Source organism: Balaenoptera acutorostrata, chromosome 5 (genome assembly GCF_949987535.1).
Source record: "Balaenoptera acutorostrata chromosome 5, mBalAcu1.1, whole genome shotgun sequence".
NCBI classification, from domain to species: domain Eukaryota; kingdom Metazoa; phylum Chordata; class Mammalia; order Artiodactyla; family Balaenopteridae; genus Balaenoptera; species Balaenoptera acutorostrata.
The window spans coordinates 118,358,224-118,381,765 of NC_080068.1; the positions used below are offsets into that span (position 1 = coordinate 118,358,224).

Below are 23,542 nucleotides of genomic sequence, written 5' to 3' on the forward strand. Positions count from 1 at the left end.
TTACATATTACTGTGCTCTTGTTTCATTACAGCCACTGCTGAGGGTTCTGACAATTCCCTAATATCCCTGTGTGTCAGGTGCTATGGGTACAGAGAAGGCAGATGTTTATTCTTGCTTGCTCAGGTGTCACATTTATGTTGATGTTGCCCAAGGCACCTCACTTTGATCCTCCCAAGGGTTTCCACCTAACTCTGCTAATTCCTAAATACCAATTCACTACTGCTTTTCAGTACCAAATTCTCTGAATCTTTCACCTCCTACCATCATTGGTCAAGCTCAAGAGCCCAACACAAATCAATACAATTTTATAAGCATTTATTAAGATCCTTCCCAGAACAATAACCTGCAATAGATTCTAGAGATAAAAAGATATAGGTAAGATAAAATTACTGTCTTCAAAGAAATCAAAATCTGGTATGGAAAACAATAGATTAACAGATTGTGATAAAGTCATATATTTGACTAGAGGTATAAGTTATTTGCTGTGATAGTCAGACCAATAAGTGATTAGTTCTGAATGAAAGATGAAGGGATCTTTTTTAATGATTGATGCTTTTGAGTTAAAATGTAGTGAGAAAGATTTTAATAAGCAGAAAAAAATAAATGTGGAAACTAAGAGAACTTTAAAGTAAATTTGAGTGAAGATGAATGAGGTGTGTGGGAATGGATGAATTGATTTTGCAAGATATCTAAAAGTGAACTTAAAGAAAATTTACTACAGGATAAGGATGGAAGTATATTAGAGCCTGATAGAATTATGTAATAGCAGCCCTTATATATGTTAGAAATAAAAATTGCTAAGAAAGTAAAGATGATTAAGTGGTAAATGGTTAAAGTGTAACTAATGAGTGGTAGGTTGGTAGAAGTAATAATACTTTTGAAGCCCTCTCATAATTGCATATTTATTGACCTTATTTGTAAATGCATTATGCTACATACATAGAGACTACATAGTACATTTAATTAATACAAGGTGTAGAAACAGGGTAACTTGAGTAAGGAAATATAAACATACTATGTGCATGTTAATACAGTAATGCGAACATTTCTACTTTGCACAGTGATAATATGGAATTGTACTTAATCTGCTCTATATTGACTTATATCAGTTTAGCACCAACTTTTTTTTATACTTATACAACTAAAAAGATTAGCGTAAAAATATGACCAGAAGTCACACAGAACTGGAAAAAATAGCACTATAGGTCCTCTGTGAGGCCCATTATAAAAATGTGGGGTAGAAATTACAGTGGCAGGTGACATTTGTAGGAGTTTCTGAATTATACCTGCTGAGCTTCAAATTTATGGTACTCACTGAATAGACAGGACTGGGTAATAATGTAACCTAAGTAATAGGTTGCATTATTTTGAAATGTACAGCAGGCTGGGGACCCTACTCTTAGCAATATAGCAATAAAAAGTATTATCAGAAAAATTTATTCATTTCAAATGTGTATGTTCAAAGAATTTACTTGAAGAAGCAGGCATAGATTCTCTCTTTTTAAAAAAAAATTGTTGAATCCATGTGGGAAAAAAAAAGATTCATATAAATCTGCTCTAAGCAGTGACCATTTTTTCTGCCAGGAAAATGTGCAACATTTTCCCCCAAGTGTTCACATTCAAAATGTTTCATTAAGGCTTAACATCTCAATATTTTTGGCACGATTGAAAAAAATAAGTTTATCTTGCTTTGCAATGTGAATTTTGTTATAGTGAGAAAGACACATTTTTGTATATTAGGGAGTCAATGACTCATGGATTCTAACAATAATTTCTGGATTTTGCTCCCAAAACAAGTGTTCCACTTGAATTCCTAACCACTTGCAATCTCAGTTTGCAGTATCACATTTTTCTGTCCATCATTATTTGTTCTTAGCGATATATGTTTATTGAAGAAATTTTGAAAAGTCAAGAAAAAGAATAAAGGAAAAAGAAAAATTACTTGTTATTTTACAATGCTATTAAATTTTTTCTTTTAATCTACTTTATTTTGGCATTAATTTATGTATGCACTCATATCATTGGGATTTTAGTACATATAGATTATTACCACCTTAAATTCAAGGTCATCAGCTTTAATTAGGCTTTCATTGCAGTGGGCAATTTTACATTTCTCTGGTCAACTTTACCTCACCCCTGTAGCAAGATTTCATACCCCCTTTCTTCTGTCCTTAAACTACTGCCTCCCAAATTTTCCCCCTCTTTTCATTAGATTAACTTGTTCTCAACTTTTTTTTTTTTCTCAGCTTTTTAAAGGAAAAAGAGACCATCATAGTCACTTTAATTTCTCTATCCCAGACCTTCAAATTTACCAGCTAGTACATTTAAACTCTTTTCTATCCCTTAAGTTTCAATGCAGGGGTTCTTAATAACTCCCGCTGATAGAATTCAGAGGATCTATGAACATGAATCTTCAAAAAAAATGTCTCTTTATCTTTAGTAACTTCTAAATAAAATTTGGTATATACTGTACTTGTGATTTTACCACCAATAAAAATCAGTTCTTTTTTTATCACATTACAGGTGTTTCAGATATATCAAATGTTTATACTCACCGTTATTTCAAAATTACAGTAGTATTAGCCCCATCATTAGATCTTGCCATTTAATGATTTAGTAAATATTTGTTACTGATTTTAAATTACTTTTTTTAAATTGCAAATTACATCTTTAGCCTTCCCCCACCCCCGCACAACACCTGTATCCTTCTTCAGTGCTTCTTTTTCACGGGAATATATGGCTATCATCCAGTTGCCCAGACTGGAACTTGATTTATCTTTCACACTGTTTTCTGACCAGGTTCTGTTGATTTTAATCCCTAAAGATTTCTTGATACTTTATCCTTCATCCCATTTCTACTTACTATCTTTGTCCTTGCTACCGCCATTTCACAGCAGGACTATTGCAATAGCCTCTACTTGACTTCTCTGAGTGGTCACTTCTTCCACTCCAATCCATTCTTCAAATAGCAGATAGTATCATGTTTTCTAAAAGGAATTCTGGTAGTTACACACTAACTAAACTAATGTTAAACTAATTCTGGTTTAACATTTTAAAAAGGCTTTCGATGGCTCAAGGAATGGTGGCCACTTGGTTCTCCCACTTGGCTTCTAGCCCCCATGTGCCTCCCAGATTCATCTCCCGCAGGTCTCCACCTCGGGTTTTGCTCTCTAACCACATGAACCTTTTTTTAGTTCTTTAGCTGTGCTGTGGTTCGTTGCACCCAGGGGACTACACATACTTTCCCTCTGCCCCACTCTCCCTCTACCCTCACTCAGTTAAACCTACTCGTCCATCAGTTTTAAGTCTAAAGTTGATTTCTCTAGAGAGTGCTCTCATAGCACCTCCCATACTTCCTCACAGAGCATTCAAAATTTCTAATTATATACCTTTTTGCTTATTTGATTAATATCTATCCACACATTAGAATGAACACTATGTTTTAATTATCATTCTATGGATTAAAACCATCATGAAATGCTGAAGAATACTCCATTTTAGAGTATACAATACAACATTGTATTGTAGAATACAACAATTCTATATTGTTGGATATTTACTTTTCCTTTTGTTATTATTATTATGATTAGTATCTCGATGAATAAAAAAGGGATACATATTTTTAATCCTTTTGAGGTTTTCTTATGATCGATTCCAGAAGAGGAATCACAGCACAAAAGTACCTTTACAAACCTTTTGATAACTCTCATCAAATTAGTTTTCAGAAAATATCTCCATATATATCCTTCTACTGGAAAGTTCGAGCACCTTTATCATCACACCCTTGTCAACAGAGAGAATAAGCGTGACAATTTTTGTCAAGATGATATTTTTAAAAGTACCATTCTGATTTATATTTTGTTGATCCCTAATTAGGTTGATCATTTTTCATGTAAATTATTGTGCGGTTGGATTTGTGTGTGTGTATGTAAATTGTTTACCTATGCCTTTTGCTTGTCTGCTCATTTTTTTACTCAAATATTTATTTAGTTAGTTACTTTTACCAATTTTCAGGAACTTTTTTTTTACAAATTAAGGGAACTAAGCCATTTAATATGTATTGCTAAAGATGCTCCACTTAGATAGTTATTTTAATTTTGTTAATTGTGACTGACCAACATTTTACATGTTTATATGGTTCAATCTATTAATTCTTTGATGTGTGATTTTCTTCTGTTATGTTATGCTTGAAACTCCTTGCCCAAATTGATATCAATTAGATCTTATCAATAGTTCTGATTTCTCATAATTTTTTTTGTTTGTTTAGCTCTTTTAACATTTGACTGTTCAATACATCTGGACTTTGGTAATTCACGTTACTTACATTCAAGCTATGACCAAATGCTTTTAACGGTATTTTTCACTGCTTCATACCTGATACCAAGAGTATGCCCTGTCTGAGGGGTCAATGAGGATGGTGATGATCTTGGCTTTGGGGACCAGAGATGCAGCTCGTTTGGGAGCTTCTTCTGAATGGAAGTAATTAGCACTCTTTTCAAATAGAAAGTCACTTGTAATGTTGGATGGAGTAGGGAAAAATTCCATATACCTGAAGGCAGAGAAAGACAAATAATTAATCTGAGGTCTAACTGATTTCCTGCCATACTATGGATAAGAAATAATTTAAATATTTTTACATCCATGTATATCAATTTCTAATTATTGGTGTTATAATAGTCAAAATAGAGACTATTCTATACACTTTGAATGTAAAAACAATCCCAGGTAATATTGTTCTAATGGACTAGTTAGGGCAGGGGAAAGAGTGAGATGAAATAGGTAGGTTGTTAAAGAACAGAGGGAAAATCCTTTAGATTTGGGTTGATGTTCTGTGCTATCAAAAACCAAAACCAGAAAAATTAGGTTTACCCTTGGCAAACAGCAAATTACACCATATTGCCTAGTAAATATTTTAAATTACTTCATATCTTTAATTAGTTAAGAATTTTTGAGACTACGGGAGGGCTCATGCCAAGGAGTACTTCCCAGAACTTTTGCTGCCAGTGTCCTTGTCACCACAGTGAGCCACAGCCAACCCCGCCTCTGCAGGAGACCCTCCAACACTAGCAGCCATGTGGCTGACAGGGTCTTGGTGCTCTGACAAAGTGTCAGGACTGAGCCACTGAGGTGGGAGAGCCGAGTTCAGGACATTGGTCAACCAGAGACGTCTCGGCCCCATGTAATATCAAACGGCGAAAGCTTTCCCAGAGATCTCCATTTCAACCCTAAGACCCAGCTCCACTCAATGACCAGCAAACTCCAGAGCTGGACACCCTTTGCCAAACAACTAGCAAAACAGGAACACAACGCCACCCATTAGCAGAGAAGCTGCCTAAAATAATAATAAGGTCACAGACACACCAGGTGCATCTGAAAACACATCACCGGATGTGGTCCTCCCAACTAGAAAGACAAAATCCAGCCTCATCCACCAGAACACAGGCACTGGTCCCCTCCACCAGGAAGCCTACACAAACCACTGAACCAACCTTACCAACTGGGGGCAGACACCAAAAACAACAGGCACTACGAACATGCAGCCTGCAAAAAGGAGACCCCAAACACAGAAAGTTAGGCAAAATGAGAAGAAACAGAAACACACAGCAGATGAAGGAACAAGGTAAAAACCCACCAGACCAAACAAATGAAGAAGAAATAGGCAGTCTACCTGAAAAAGAATTCAGAGTAATGATAGTAAAGATGATCCAAAATCTTGGAAATAGAATGGAGAAAATACAAGAAACATTTAACAAGGACCTACAAGAACTAAAGAGCAAACAAACAATGATGAACAACACAATAAATGAAATGAAAAATTCTCTAGAAGGAATCAATAGCAGAATAACTGACGCAGAAGAATGTATAAGTGACCTGGAAGATAAAATAGTGGAAATAACTACTGGAGAGCAGAATAAAGAAAAAAGAATGAAAAGAATTGAGGACAGTCTCAGAGACTTCTGGAACAACATTAAACACACCAACATTCAAATTATAGGGGTCCCAGAAGAAGAAGAGAAAAAAAAAAAAAGGGACTGAGAAAATATTTGAAGAGATTATAGTTGAAAACTTCCCTAATATGGGAAAGGAAATAGTCAATCAAGCCCAGGAAGCACAGAAAGTCCCATACAGGATAAATCCAAGGAGAAACACACCAAGACACATATTAATCAAACTATGAAAAATTAAATGCAAAGAAAAAATATTAAAAGCTGCAGGGAAAAGCAACAAATAACGTAAAAAGGAATCCCCATAAGGTTAACAGCTGATCTTTCAGCAGAAACTCTGCAAGCCAGAAGGGAGCGGCAGGACATATTTAAAGAGATGAAAGGGAAAAACCTACAATCAAGATTACTCTACCCAGCAAGGATCTCATTCAGATTTGACAGAGAAATTAAAACCTTTATAGACAAGCAAAAGCTAAGAGAATTCAGCACCACCAAACCAGCTTTACAACAAATGCTAAAGGAACTTCTCTAGGCAGGAAACACCAGAGAAGGAAAGGTCCTACAATAACAAACCCAAAACAATTAGGAAAATGGTAATAGGAACATGCATATCGATAACTACCTTAAAAGTAAGTGGATAAAGTATTCCAACCAAAACACACGGACTGGCTGAATGGATACAAAAACAAGACCAGTATATATGCTGTCTATAGGAGACCCACTTCAGATCTAGGGACACATACAGACTGAAAGTGAGGGGATGGAAAAAGATATTCCATGCAAATGGAAATCAAAAGAAAGCTGGAGTAGCAATTCTCATATCAGACAAAATAGACTTTAAAATAAAAACTGTTACAAGAGACAAAGAAGGACATTACATAATGATCAAGAGATCAATCCAAGAAGAAGATATAACAATTGTAAATATTTATGCACCAAACATAGGAGCACCTCAATACATAAGGCAAATGCCAACAGCCATAAAAGGGGAAATCGACAGTAACACAATAAATGTAGGGGACGTTTAATACCTCACTTTCACCAATGGACAGATCATCCCAAATGAAAATAAATAAGGAAACACAAACTTTTAAATGATACATTAAACAAGATGGACTTAATTCATATTTATAGGGCATTGCATCCAAAAACACTTTCTTCTCAAGTGCACATAGAACATTCTCCAGGGTAGATCATATCTTGGGTCATAAATCAAGCCTTCATAAATTTAAGAAAATTGAAATCGTATCAAGTATCTTTTCCGACCACAACACTATGAGACTAGATATCAATTACAGGAAAAAATCTGTAAAAAATACAAACACATGGAGGCTAAACAATACACTACTAAATAACCAAGAGATCACTCAAGAAATCAAAGAGGAAATCAAAAAAATACCTAGAAACAAATGACAATGAAAACACAACAACTCAAAACCTATGGGATGCAGCAAAAGCAGTTCTAAGAGGGAAGTTTATAGCAGTACAATCCATTTCAGAAAACAAGAAACATCTCAAATAAACAACCTAACCTTACATCTAAAGCAATTAGAGAAAGAAGAACAAAAAAACCCCCAAAGTTAGCAGAAGGAAAGAAAGCATAAATATCAGATCAGAAATAAATGAAAGAGAAATGAAGGAAACGATAGCAAAGATCAATAAAACTAAAAGCTGGTTCTTTGAGAAGATCAACAAAATTGATAAACCATTAGCCAGACTCATCAAGAAAAATGGGAGAAGACTCAGATCAATAGTATTAGAAATGAAAAAGGAGAAGTAACAACTGACACTCCAGAAATACAAAGGATCATGAGAGATTACTACAAGCAACTATATGCCAATAAAATAGACAACCACGAAGAAATGGACAAATTCTTAGAAAAGCACAACCTTCCAAAACTGAACCAGGAAGAAATAGATAATAAAAACAGACCAATCACAAGCACTGAAATTGAAACTGTGATTAAAAGTCTTCCAGCAGACAAAAGTCCAGGACCAGATGGCTTCAATGCTTCTATCAAGCATTTAGAGAAGAGCTAACACCTATCTTTCTCAAACTCTTCCAAAATATAGCAGTGGGAGGAACACTCCAAAACTCATTCTACAAGGCCACAATCACCCTGATACCAAAACCAGACAAAGATGTCAGAAAAAAATAAAACTACAGGCCAATATCACTGATGAACATAGATGCAAAAATCCTCAACAAAATACTAGCAAACAGAATCCAACAGTACATTAAAAGGATCATACACTATGATCAAGTGGGGTTTATCCCAGGAATGGAAGGATTCTTCAATATACGCAAAGCAATCAATGTCATAAACCATATTAACAAATTGAAGGAGAAAAACCATATGATCATCTCAATAGATGTAGAAAAAGCTTTCAACAAAATTCAACACCTATTTATGATAAAAAGAACTCTCCAGAAAGTAGGCATTGAGGGAACTTACCTCAACATAATCAAGGCCATATATGACAAACCCACAGCCAACATCGTTCTCAATGGTGAAAAACTGAAACCATTTCCATTAAGACCAGGAAGAAGACAATGTTGCCCACTTTCACCACTATTATTCAACACAGTTTTGGAAGTTGTAGCCACAGCAATCAGAGAAGAAAAAGAAATTAAAGGAATCTAAATCAGAAAAGAAGAAGTAAAACTGTCACTGTTTGCAGATGACATGATACTATGCATATAGAATCCTAAAGATGCTATCAGAAAACTACTAGAGCTAATCCATGAATTTGGTAAAGTAGCAGGATACAAAATTAATGCACAGAAATCTCTTGCATTCCTATACACTAATGATGAAAAATCTGAAAGAGAAATTAAGGAAACACTCCCATTTACCATTGCAACAAAAAGAATAAAATACCTAGGAATAAACCTACCTAAGGAGACAAAAGACCTGTATGCAGAAAACTATGACACTGATGAAAGAAATTAAAGATGATACAAACAGATGGAGAAATATACCATGTTCTTGGATTGGAAGAATCTATATTGTGAAAATGACTATACTACTGAAAGCAATCTACAGATTCAATGCAATCCCTATCAAACTACCAATGGTATTCTTCACAGAACTAGAACAAAAAATTTCACAATTTGTACGGAAACACAGAAGACCCAGAATGGCCAAAGCAACCTTTAGAAAGAAAAAACAGAGCTGGAGGAATCAGGTTTCTGGACTTCAGACTATACTAAAGCTACAGTAATCAAGACAGAATTGTACTGGCACAAAAACAGAAATATAGATCAATGGAACAGGATAGAGAGCCCAGAGATAAACCCACACACATATGGTCACCTTATTTCTGATAAAGGAGGCAAGAATATACAATGAAGAAAAGACAGCCTCTTCAATAAGTGGTGCTGGGAAAATGGGACCACTACATGTAAAAGAATGAAATTAGAACACTCCCTAACACCATACACAAAAATAAACTCAAAATGGATTAAAGACCTAAATGTAAGGCCAGAAACTATAAAACTCTTAGAGGAAAACATAGGCGGAACACTGTATGACATAAATCACAGCAAGATCCTTTTTGACCCACCTCCTAGAGAAACAGAAATAAATACAAAAATAAACAAATGGGACCTAATGAAACTTAAAAGCTCCTGCACAGAAAAGGAAATCATAAACAAGATGAAAAGACAACCCTCAGAATGGGAGAAAATATTTGCAAACAAAGCAACTAACAAAGGATTAATCTCCAAAATATACAAACAGCTCATGCAGCTCAATATCAAAAAAAAACAACAACCCAATCCATAAATGGGCAGAAGACCTAAATAGACATTTCTCCAAAGAAGATATACATATTGCCAACAAACACATGAAAGGATGCTCAACACCACTAATCATTAGAGAAATGCAAATCAAAACTACAATGAGGTATCACCTCACACCAGTCTGAATGGCCATCATCAAAAAATCTATGAACAATAAATGCTGGAGAGGGTGTGGAGAAAAGGGAACCCTCTTGTACTGTTGGTGGGAATGTAAATTGATACAGCCACTATGGAGAACAGTATGGAGGCTCCTTAAAAAACTGAAAATAGAATTACCATAAGACCCAGCAATCCCACTACTGGGCATATACCCTGAGAAAACCATAATTCAAAAAGAGTCATGTACCACAATGTTCATTGCAGCTTTATTTACAATAGTCAGGACATGGAAGCAACCTAAGTGTCCATCGACAAATAAATGGATAAAGAAGATGTGGCACATATATGCAATGGAATATTACTCAGCCATAAAAAGAAACAAAATTGAGTTATTTGTAGTGATGTGGATGGACCTAGAGACTGTCATACAGAGTGAAGTAAGTCAGAAAGAGAAAAACAAATACCGTATGCTAACACATATATATGGAATCTAAAAAAAAATATATATGGTTCTGAAGAACCTAGGGGCAGGACAGGAATAAAGATGCAGACGTGGAGAATGGACTTGAGGACACGGGGAGGGGGAAGGGAAAGCTGGGATGAAATGAGAGAGTGGCATGGACATATATACACTACCAAAGGTAAAACAGCTGGTGAGAAGCAGCTGCATAGCACAGGGAGATCAGCTCGGTGCTTTGTGTCCACTTAAAGGGGTGGGATAGGGAGGGTGGGAGGGAGACACAAGAGAGAGGGGATATGGGGATATATGTATATGTATAGCTGATTCACTATGTTATACAGCAGCAACTAACACAACATTGTAAAACAATTATACTCCAATAAAGATGTTAAAAAAAAAACCTTATTTGAGGACATAGTTTTAAGCAATTACATAAACATTAAAAATGGGCAGAAGAACTGAATAGACATTTTTCCAAAGAGGAAATGCAGATGGCCAACAGGCACATGAAAAGATGTTCAACATTGCTTATCATCAGGGAAATGCATATCAAAACCACAATGAGATATCACCTCACACCTGTCAGAATGGCTATCATCAAAAAGAACACAAATAACAAGTGTCCGTGAGGATGTGGAGAAAAGGGAACCCTTGTACACTGCTGGTGGGAATTTAAATTGGTGCAGCCACTGTGGAAAAGAGTATGGAAGTTCCTCAAAACTACCATATGACCCAGCAATTCAACTCCAGGGTATATATTGAAAATAACCAAAAGCACTAATTCAAAAAGTTACACGCACCCCAATGTCCATAGCATGTTATTTACGATTGCCGAGATATGGAAGCAGCCTATATGTCCATCAACAGATGAATGGATAAAGAAGATGTGGTATGAATATGCAATGTAATACTATTCAGCCGTAAAAAAGAACAAAGGTTTGCCATTTGCAGCAACATAGATGGACCTGGAGGGCATTATGCTAAGTGAAATAAGTCAGAAAAGGACAAATACTGTATGATACACTTACATGTGGAATCTAAAAAATACAACAAACTAATGAATATAACAAAAAAGAAGCAGACTTACAGATATGTAGAAGAAACTAGTGGTTACTAGTGGCGGGGGGAGAGGGGCAATATAGGGGTGGGAAAGTGGGAGGTACAAACTTGTGTGTAAGATAGGCTCAAGGATGTATTGTACAACACAGGGAATATAGTCAATATTTCATAATAACCATAAAAGGAAAGTAACCTTTAAAAATTGTATAAATTTTTTTTAAAATAGGGAAACTAAGCAAAATAAATTATTTCTAACTTGAAAAAAAAAAAAGAATTTTTCAAGTACCTCACAGGATAGACTGCTAAACTATTTACACCTTTGTGGAAAATTTATATAACATTTTCCTTTCACAGTTGGTCTCTCAAAATATATTCTTCCCTGTGTCATCCATACTAGATGTAATTAAGGAATTATTCTTATCTTGATTTGTATATATTAAACTTTTATGATATGTTTAAAATTCCTGAGGATAAAATGTGTTCTCTCAAAAAAAAAAAAATAGAAAATTTATGTTTGCAAACTTGAATGCAAAATTCTTAAATTGAGATTAAAGTGCACAAAAGAGGAAAATGTCAGAATAGCTATAAAATACTAAACAGATTATGGCATAGTTGCTTTCCTCCTTTTTAACTTCTGCATGATTTGTAGTATGTGTAGCAATGTGAACACATTATAGTCTATCCAGAGTAATTAAAGAGATATTTCCTGCCAGTTGATCCTGTGGTGCCTCGGCAGATTCACTCTTCCATCTGCTGTGGAAACATTCCTCTGTGTGTAGATTATGGAATCAATATGTTCAGAGGTTAATTCAGTGCAAGGCGTTAATTATGTGTGTAACCCTCTTTACAGCTCATCGCTTCTCTAACCCTCAAATGTTCTAGAAATAAATAATAAGAGCAATTAAGAATTCACATAAGACACTTATTCTCATCTTTGACATTTGTTATTATATTTCCCAAATGTGAAGTGGTGAAAAGTCTCATCTATATTCCTGCTTAACAATTTGTGTTCCATTTGAGCTCACAGATAAAATTGCTGCTCTGCTTTCAGTAACTTGCATGCAATTTCAAAATTCATTTAGTCTTTTTAAAGTAAGGTAGAAGAGTGATCTCCTAGGTGCAGAGTGGACACGGCTCTACTCACGATGGGAAGTCAAATCTGTTCACTGGCATCGCCCCTGCCCCACTCTCCTCCTAGCTGCATCTTAAAAGAATGAGCCTTTCATGAGGACATATTTACGTGTAATGTTGACATAAGGTCACATGCTACAGAGGTATGCATTGAGGGGAACTTTCCTCAGGGGGGATTTGGAAATCAGGGCCATATTTTCCTTAGAAAATTGGGATAGAGCTAGAAAAAATCCCCAGAGTAAACATCAGTTGCAATACCAGGTTTATTCTATTTCAGTTTAGGAAAAATATTGTGATTTTGACATTTTCATAACTTATCAAATACAAAGTAATTTTACTCTTATGCACATGTGTGACTAGCATTAATATGATTTTGGAAACGCTCTGTTATTGGCATGACAAATATCAGCTTATATTATAACACAACATTTACAGTCTATGTGATTAATGAAGATACATGTCACGGACTATAAAATAAAACAAACTACTGATTTATTTGTTTTCTCAAGAGTCATTGTGAAGACAAATTATGTATTTAGTTAAAAAAAAATTCTAGGCACAGTAAAATAATAATATGCTTAAGGAGAATTTTAAATATCCTTATGAATAATGCTGATGAAAAATATTCCATAATCCTCTTTATTCAATCATACTAATTTACCAGAAAAATATTATCATTATTGCACTGTCCAAATCAAATTACAGGCAACACTGATTAAATATATCATTATAAATTAATTTCTAATTCACTATGGTAGAATTGACCATACATTTATTCCGTAATTATGTAGATGCCATGCATACATCTATAATTGCTCAGCTGTGAAGGAGCATGTCTTAATAATGGACTTTACTTTTTGTTATTTTTCTTACCAGTCAATTCCCTTGTGGTAGTTGTTGCCATTAAAGAATTGGACTTCTTCAAATGTTTTGGGGCTGGGGAGATTGCTGATGATGGAAGGGTGCATAAGAAGAAATAAATAAAGTGCTGTTGTTCCTATTACAAAACAGGAGGCAACAGGTTATACAGCAATAAAAGAAGAGACATATATTGTAACAAAATTTTTGCTCAGAAAGTAATATGCAAAAGACCAAATCATTCCAGTATCAAAATGATTTCCTAAAAATCAGTTGAGTGCATTTCATGTGGCAATGATTTGTGTTCTTATATTAGTCTTCATGATTCTATTGACCTAAACACTTCATTTAATATGAGGACATAGTCAAAGTCAAGCAGACTGGTAGATGATACAGCTAGGGGAGAACTTCAGAAATCAGGTGGTTCAATTTCCCTCCTGGAGTTGGATGAGTGGCAAAAGTATCAAAGACATCGAGCACAATACCTGAACCTTAATTAATATTATATTCAGATCAATTAAATTAAATCAAACTATTCAAAAGATGTTGACCTGTGCGACTCTGTACAAGTTGCTGTAGTAATGATTGATGATAAACCTTGATAAGAAAAATATATTTGCTGGCCTCGATAGACTTAAAGTGTATCTGTGGACTTGAGTCAAGTAAACAGGTAATTGCAGCGTAGTGAGGGAGGTCCCATGATAAGGGCAGAGTGTTTTTCTAATACCTGAGAAAATGGGTGATTTATACTTGGGAAGTCAGTGAAGACTTCCAGGAGGAAGCATTTTTTAAGGTTGTACCTTAAAAACGTGTTTCCAGTAAGGCTGAAAGAGGAGTGCAGGATTCTGGAAGATGGCCGGTTGAATGTTCTACCCTGACAAGATGGGACAATCAAGTCTGATGGCTGAGACACTAGGCTAAACAGACTGGCTGATAGAACCCACTGAGTGTACATATCACAGAAGGCACAAATGTCACCTCTAAACCTGAGTCAGGCCAGACACTGGGGACCACAGCAGGAAGGATCATGAAGGGACTGGCTCTCATAAATCAAAACTTCCCTTATGGAAAAGGTTATTTCTTTTGTAACGTGTTGCACCCAGGAGATTCTGTTGGATTTCCCAGCCCTAGGAGAGCTTGGAATGAACTAGGCAAGAGGGCTGGCACAACAAAAATGATAGTAGCTGGGGACCTGGAAGCGAGAAGATCATCAGAGAATTGTGTATATAAAGGAAAGTAACAACAGATCTCGGGGGACCTAAGAAATCCAGAATGGGTGGCTCCTAGTGAAATGTGAGGACAAAAATTAATAAATGCCCTTAAGGAGATTTAATTACTAATTGAAAAACATGTTTAAAATGAACAAATATGGAATCAAATTATATAAAAGTAACAAAAATTATTAAAGGAGTCAGAACTGGTTAAGAACTGAATTAGAGGCCCAAAGTACAGAAGAACTATCTCAAACACACTGAAAAATTTAGACATGAAAGTTATGGGGGGCAATAGCAGTCTTGAAGAACTGATCTGATTTTCTCCTGAAAATAAAAGGAGTTCAAAAAGGAGAAAATGTGAGAGGAGGAACAAAAATCTTCCAGGGAGAGGAAATCAATTAGAGATGGAGTAGTATAGAATAGCAGCTGGAAGGGAACAGGGAATCCAGAAGGTTTCTTTCTACATACTTTTTAGAATGGGGCCCACATAAAAATATTTAATTGATGATGAGAAAGAAGCTTGTGTTTCTGTGTGAGAGAGAGTCAGAGAAAGACAGAGACAGAGAGGGAGATTTTTGAGACACACAAGAGCTGAAATATTAATAGGTTAACATCCCTGAGATGTTGAGATTGGATGGTTCCAGGGTAAAGATACAGGGACATCTTTGAATTATTGCTGAATATTTTAAAGTGAATACTCTGTAACCTCATTTGGTAGCATGTACAAATGTTTAGCCACCCTGATGGTCACAGAATTGCACCCAGAGCTCCCCTGGGCTACAGAAAGTCAAAGCCTTTATGCTCTGAGCCATACACCTTCACGATGCCAGGAGCAGGAGGGATGTCGGGAGGCCTCTGAGAGGAAGGAAGGAGAAAGCAATTTCAACCAGGGACAGTAGACACATGGCTTGATGTTCATATGATCAGCCATAAAATCTGGGTCCATGGCCTCAAAATGTATATTTACTTTATTATTGCCTATGCTTTCATCTATCCTTGACATGCATTTTTATCCACTGTCTTTGATATAAATATTTTGTAGAGGAAGTTTCTCACACGTTGTAATGCTCTAAGAGAAACTTTGTTCTATTTTATATATAATCAACTTCTTTTTAGTTTTACCAGAGTAAATGTACCAGGGTAAGTCAGTCAAATTGTGAGAAATCAATTTTGACAATGGGAAATCTGATCTTCTAGAAGATTTAAGGCCAATGAATTATGCTTTCAGAATTATTGTGCTAAATTTAACCCTTTTGAAAATCCTCTCCTACAGTAGTAATATCAAAATTTGACCCAGAATCATGAAGAATGCCCATGTGTCCACAGGATTCTAGTAGGACTACGGTGTCAACTTTGAGTGCCTTAAGCCCAGGCCTATCCCGCTCCCTATCTATCCCCATTCACTGCCCCACTTTTAGCTGATGGAAATTTTTTCCAGGATTCAGCAACGAGGTGGGATATTTCATCTTTCCAGTCTCACCTCAGAACAACTGAGCAAATAGGGGTTTGAGGACCACTTTTATATCTCATGTTTATTGCAAGGGATGCACGGGTCAGGTTTAAGTTATTTAAAGACAACTTTGCATTAAAGACCAGGTTCTTAGCATTTATCTGTGCCCATCCTCCAGGGAATTTACAGCCTCTGACAGCAGTGGGAGTTTTGCCAACTGAAGCAACAGGAGAACAAATGAAGACTTCAGACTTCTATGATTGAATGGATTTTAAGAATTATCACAATCATTTTCACACTAAGACAGCATTTTCACAGCATATAAAATATTATCATCCAATTTCTTTAACTTGTTTGCTTGTCTTGGGAAGGCCAAAACCAGCTAAAAGCTTTATCATTTCCACACTGGTAGGTCAAATATTAAAATCTAAAGGTATAAGTTATTGTCTGTAAATACAAACAGCAAAGAAGAAAACTAGATTTTTTCTTACTAACCTGTAGTGTTCTAGCACATCTAAGAAGTAGTAATATTCAATGACAAATGATAGAAGATATGACTTTAAATTTTTAGCATGATTTTACAACATAGGAATGTTTTGTTTCTTTAGTAGTCATTCCAGTGTTAGAACTGCTGTGAGGGAGTTGGTAGAAAATTAATGCACATTTTAAACAATAACAACAACAAAAGTGGTATATCTGAAAATATGTGCTGCTTATTTTCCCTCCCTGCACATGTAACTTACTATTGTAATACAATTTATATTTATGGAGGAGGAAAAGATTTCAACAACCAATATCTAATAGTCTGGAAATTTTGCCCACAACCTTTAAAATGGTCTACATGCTTGTATTATAAATATCTTCATCTAGGCCAGTCTTATTTATTGTGACTGTTTGTCTTGTGTTATGGTTTGTGCACTCACTGATGAAAAAGTGCTTCTAGTCAAAGTTGTGAATTCAAAATACAGCAACTCAGTAAAAAGTTTAATTAATCAGGACATAAGCAAAGTATATAAAGCTGTCCCATGCTGAAGAAAGTATAAAATATTCTAATTGAAAGTATCATTTCATTGGTGAAATACTTTCACTCTCTTTTATTACATTCTTATACACTTGTCCTTCAGCACATGAGAAAATATCAAGGGGAAAAAAATGCCTGATGAGCCATAGGTGTATCATAAAATAAGTCCAAACCATATTCATATATAATGATTATTTGGAAAACAAACCACACAGGTAGAATATTTGAAGGTAATAATGACAGTGGTTCTGAAAAAAAATCAATTCAAGGTTGATATGCAGTGTAAAATAATTTGAATCAAGCCAAAGCCCTTTGTTATAACTTAATTCAGGAGTTAATTAGGCAAAGCCATAAAAAGTAGATATTAAAAATCAGATATCACAACTGTGACATATAAGCTCCAAGTTGTCAAAAATGTGATGTCTGTTGAACAGTTTTAAAATTGATAGATAAAAATTTAGCCCATAAGTCTAATTAAATGAGCAACTTTAGGGTCTCTTTGAGGATCATGGCATAAAGATGATCCACAGGAATGAAGAACAATTCAAATAATGAACTTGCATGGGTGTCTAAATATTTCACAAAGCCAAACAATCAAATACCATATGACCATGTGTTTCATGACAAAAAAAAAAAAAGAATGCAAACAGCACAGTTGGCTGTTCTTACCTGTTTTTTGTGGCCCAATTACAAGGAATTTTGGTAAGTGGTCACAAGTTTTCTCTCTGGACCAGATGTCTTTGTGTCTTTTATCATCACATGGATTCTGCAAGAAGGAAGAATAATGAATCTTACTGTGTAATGAATGCCTAGCTCTGTTCCATAAAAATTGTTCAAAAGACAGGATCAACTTCTTGCCTGATACCCTAGAACTAGGAGTTAGACCTTGTTCTGGTTCTGGTTCTTTGGTTTCCAAATTGTTTCCTGCTAAACTGGCACCTTCCTTTCCTTCAAGGTTAGAACTCAGCATCAAGTCGCTCCTGCCGTCATCCTTCTGAGGCTTGGCTAGGTTCTAACTGCTGAGATTCCACTCTGTCTCTGAATTCATGTTTTACTTCTGTATACCTGAGCCTTAACTTGTCTTACCTGGTTTGAACATAGTTTCTCAGTTTTCTGTGCTCTGCCCTAATCGTTCTTATTTTTTTTTCCTCGAGTGGCTTGAAAGCCATCCTTCAACTCCAGACTTGGCCAACTTTTCCTTTACTTTTCACACTATGTGCTATTCTCTGCTGATCCAGATAATCTCATAGTTTGGCCCTACCCCACAAGCAGATACCATGCAGATCATTATTTCTAGCCCCTACTTCCCTCCTGAACTCTAGACCAATATTTTAAATTGCATATGTGTCACTGTTGTATAGATATGGTGAGGAAATGCCAGACCTAACATAGCCATCTGTCCAATTTTATCCCCATCTCAATGTTCTCCTGTGCTGGTTTCCATTCCATTCCATTCAAGTGACCAGATTCATCATCCAATTCATGACACTTCTGAGAATTAAAAGAGCCCTTAAATGAAAGTGATACAATTTTTGAAATATCTATTGACTGACAAATTGGTTTTATTATATTGGTAATCAAATTAATAATTATATTCAAAAATCATTTTCACAAATAAAATTCTTTCTAAAAATATGTTGACCATTAAAACAATAATAATTTTACATTTATTATTCAAATATTAAAAATAGCATAAGATGAATAATCATTTATGGTTCACATTTATGTACTTTAATCAGTTTTTTAGCCATATCTTCTTTAATATCATGTCAGGGGCCTATTACCATTGTTGGTTTTTCAATGCCCAGTGGTCTGGAGCATGCTGGGACATGCCCTCCAAGGTACAGGCTGTGTTATTGTACTTTGCAACTCCTACTACTAAGATAGAAGCACAGTGCTGGATGGGCTTCTTTGGGTTTTGGACGCAGCATTTTTTTTTTTTTTTGCCCTAGGAAATATTGCTCTGAGTCACTGACCGGATGATGCAGAAACCTGCTAGTTTTGAGTGGAACCCAGAAGAAGAAAGAGCCCTACAAGAGGTAAGACTGAGGTCCAAGCAGCCCTTCCACTTGGGCCATACATCCTGCCAGACCCATGGTACCATGGCATCTATGGTATAAAATTGACACCAAAGAGAGTTTTGGTCAAGTCCCAGAGGAGAATCACAGTGTGCTCCCCTAAGGTTCTGCAGCAAGGTGTTGCTGGGCCCTGGAAGAGATAATGCTTGTCATGGATTTTCAAAGTTATCATGTGGCCATTAATTGGCCATCATAAGCTGAGTACTGACAGACCAACCAAGTCATAAGTTCAAGTGTACCCAGTAGCAATTCATTGTAAGATGGGGTGGTACATCCAGAACTGATTTCAAGACGATACAAAGGCTATAAGTTAACTTTATAAACAAGTGCCCAGACCCCATGTCACCTATCACTGTTCCACTCATGCCTCTATATCAGCTCATTCTTATAGTTTCATGGAAGGTCCTCTATAACCTGCTGATGAAGAGGGGGAAACCCTAGCTTGGTTTGTAGATAGGCTGACCCATATGTTGGTAGAAGCCTAAACTGGACTGCAGCTGCCCTACAGGCCCATTCAGGGAGGTTCCTAAAAACAAATCGTTAAGGGAAAGTGTCCAATTGGCAGAGTTCTGGACAGTGTCTTTGGCCATCCACATTTTTGCTAATAGACTAGTAGCCCAAGGTAAGGGTATAGCAGACTAATAAGCAGTGATGAATGGGTTAGCCAAGGAACTTAAAGGAGCAAGACAGGAATATCAGGGCTACTAAGTTCTAGGGAAGAGGCAGGTGGATGGACCTGTGATAGTGACCAAAACGTGTGATAATCTTTGTATTGCCCATTGATGTACACCAGAGAGTATCCAATGTAGAACTGCTGAACAACCAAGCAGTCAGATGATTTAGCCAGTTCCCAGCATTCCCACATGTCATGTAACCTCTGTTCTCAGCCAACCCAGTGCTGAAGCAATGGGCTTATGAATGGAGAAGCTGTGGTAGCAAGATGGAAGCCATTCCTGGGCTTCCTTCCCCCAAGTCTGCTTTAGTTACAGCTGCTGCTGAATACCTGACCTGTCAGTAACAGAGGCCAGTTCTAAGTCCCAGAAATAGCACTCTCCTACCACTTAGTAGAAAATTGATTATGTTGGACACTTCCATCCTTAAAAGGGCAGTGACTCATCCTGATCCCATCTGACACATATTCAGAGTATGAATTTACCTTCTCTGCTTACATAGCCTTAGCCATCATCACTATGCAAGGCCTCATGGAGTGTCTGACTCATTGACATGGTATCTCACATAATATTGCTTCAGGTAAAGGGACCACTCTTGACACAGGAAGTGTGATAGTAGGCTTATGCCCTTGGGAGTCACTGGTCCTATCACGCCTCACTATCCAGAGCTGCTGGCCTGATAGAGTGGTGAAAGACTGCATGAAAGATACAGTTGAAGTACCAGCTTGGAGATACACTGTACTTCTTAAATCAAAAGCTATTGGTTGGTGCTGTGTCTCCAAAAGGTAGTGTAGCTGTGTCTAGGAATTAAGGAGTAGATGTTGGAGTGGACCCATTCACCATCATTTCTAATGGCTTAATTAGAGAATTTGTGCTTTCCATCTCCACAACTTTAAGGTCTATTGGTCTAGGAGTTCTGGTTCCCAGAGGAGAGATGCTTCCACCAGGAGGCCCAGGAGGAGGATCGCCATACTTAAAGTTGCAGCTTGTACCCATTCACTTTGGATTTCCTGTGCCAGTAGACCATCAGGCATGGAAATGAGTTACCATCCTGATAGGGACAATTGACTCTGATCATCATGAGATGTAGAACAGCTATTATACAGGGAGAAATATCTTTGGCACTCAAATAATTCACTAGGTTACTTGTTGATACTTCCGTGCCCAATTTTAATAATTGAGAAAGCAGAGCCACCACAGCCTGATTAGGGTTGGGCTGGGCACCAGATCAGAGTCTACCACAGTACACCCCTTGCTTCACAAATTAAGTTATCTTTATCCAGGCACAGCCTTCCTCTGTCATAATTCCTAGGGAAGTTTACAAGAAAAGAATTAGTGAGACAAACTAGAACTGTTGCTACTGCAGTAGGTCCTGAGACTGTACCTGACCCACAAGGCCAGCCATCTAGACCAGCAGAAGTGCTAACCACGGGTGGGGGAAATCCAGAATAGGGGATAGAGGTGGGAGAAACTGTGCACTGGTTTCAGCTTTGGCGCCAACTGCAGTAACAAGGTTGCAGTTTCTCCTAATGACCTTCCTCTTAGAGGTTTCCCCAGGAATAATGCTCACGATTGTGGAAAAATTGTTCCTGGGTGAATCAGTGCAATATGAGAAGCAAGTATAGCTATGTGGTACAAGGTATGGTCAGGGGTGTGTGGCGGACTGAGTGCTCTTTCCTCCACTGAAGGAAAAACCCTATCTCTGGCCAATGCAATACCTTATCCCCATTCCCACCCCACTTCCGCCCCCAGCTGGGGAGATTGAGTGTTGCCCTTGGCCAATAGGAGCTACCTGACAGGAAGTTGTGCATCCCCTCCCGACACTCCAGAGGTGGCCCGTGTCCAGTGACTGACTGATACAGGGGTGTAAAAGCCTGACCAGCTTGCTTCAAGGTGAGACAACTTGTGTAATTAGCTCTCTCCCTGCAGATCCAGTCAAGGATCCAGACTTTTCCTAAGACCACATCCATGCTCTGCTTTTTCCTGTTCTACATTTTCCCTTATAAGCTTTTCCTGAAAGCGCTTCCTCAATAAATCATTGAACCAGAGCCCTACCTCAGAATTGATCCCAGTGCATTTTCCATTACCATCTTCCGTTGGAGGAAGAACAGAGTGCAATATAAAGAGACCAGTTATGTATGCATTGTGTGAGAATTCGCCTTGCAAAAGGTTAGGCTATACATCTTGGATTTCTTGATGAATTCATCTATAGAAAGTGTGATAAAAGGAGTTAATTACAATCCAATAAACTCAACATTTCTTATTTTACATAAAAATGAAATTTTATTTTATTTTTACTGGTGTCTCTGTTTTCTGCAATCTTTTATTCAGTGTTCAATCGCCAATCCTCTGTGGTCTAGCTTCAGCTTAACTCTCTAAACATAATTTTCACTAGAGCACGGAAGGCTAAACTATCTTGTCTCCTTTTCTTCCTTCAGTAACAGAGTATCCTCTTGTTCAGTCTCTGGGTTCTCAGCTACAGACTATATTTCACAGTGTCTCTTGAATTTAGCTTTCTTCCTATGAATCATTTCAGTTTAAGGAAAGTGAGCCAAAAGGACGTAAAGTATCTTCTTAAGGATAAAGTCGCTCTCCCTAGATTTTTCCTTTCCTACTTACTGCCAGCTGTAAAATGGCTACAATTGCAGCATGTGCCTTGGGCTCAGAGGTGGAAGCCATACATATGTCGAACACCTGCCAACCTGGGGCCCTGGATAATCACGTGGAACAGAGCTATCTAACTCTTGTAGACTGCTTGCCCATTTTTAGACAGTTGTATGAGGGGGAAATACATTTCTACTTTATTTAGCCAGTGTAGTTTTGGAATGTCATCATTATAGCAACATTGCCTATACTCTCACTCAATGTGTTTCAAAGCACTTTGCGAGAAGGTAAAAAAAAAAAGCGTGTGTCAGAATGTGAATTACTGAGCTGCATGCTTAAACAAGAACATCCTGCTACAGGAAAAAAAGAAGATTCCGGATGATGCAACCAGATGCTTAGTGGTATCGATTGTTTATATGTTGGCACAAACTTCTTGTCTCATGGCGAATCAGCAACAAATAATTCAAGGCTGTTCGTGGACCACACTTTGAGTAGCACTACTCTGAATTAACAACTGCCAACACCAACCTAAAGCTTCAGTTCTACTGTATTCATTACTATAGATATACCTGCACCTGAATCTTTGAATTATTTATCTTTCTGTGCAATGCTAGTATTTTTTCCCCCACAATACAGTCAAAATCTTGCCAGTTCTTCCTGCTGAAGCTAATATCTGCCATGAACCTTTCCTATTTATTTTGCAGGGGCAGCACAGCCCAGTTGCTAAGAGAGTGAGCTCAGGAGGGAGACTGTCTGTGTCTTAAGGAATTTTCCTAAACTCTCTGGACCTCAGATTCCTACAAAAAAAATAATGATTGATATTATCTACCTTGCATATAGGTCTATATATGCATAAATATAAATATATTGCATAAATATATTAAATGAGTTAATATATTTAAAATGATTAAATCGTGCTCTATAAAAGAAAGTGCTTATTCTGTAATCCCACATTAACTTTTTTCTTTCCTTTGCCTAGATTAGTTAGGCAGTTGGAGCAGCAGAAAGAGATTACTCTTGTTGATGGATTGGTTTCTTGCAGATATCCATCTGCAAGATGAGAGCTGACTTCCTGGTGCTTGTGAGAAGCACCAGCACCTGAGGTGCCCCTCCTCACAGTCAGATGGCTAGACTTCTGGGATACCC

At 36.9% G+C, this 23,542-nt stretch overlaps 1 protein-coding gene across 2 annotated transcripts in view; it reads right to left on the reverse strand.

The window, feature by feature from the left end:
- Positions 1-23,542, reverse strand: part of LOC103004566 (N-deacetylase and N-sulfotransferase 4) — a 231,422-nt gene that overhangs the window by 13,615 nt on the left and 194,265 nt on the right. For both annotated transcript variants that reach the window (XM_028164021.2, XM_007172427.2), the window contains exons 7-9: positions 17,713-17,809; positions 13,374-13,497; positions 4,376-4,550 (exon numbers count right to left, since the gene is read on the reverse strand). In XM_028164021.2, coding sequence (XP_028019822.1) covers positions 4,376-4,550; positions 13,374-13,497; positions 17,713-17,809 — 396 coding nt within the window. The remainder of the gene's footprint in view (positions 1-4,375; positions 4,551-13,373; positions 13,498-17,712; positions 17,810-23,542) is intronic.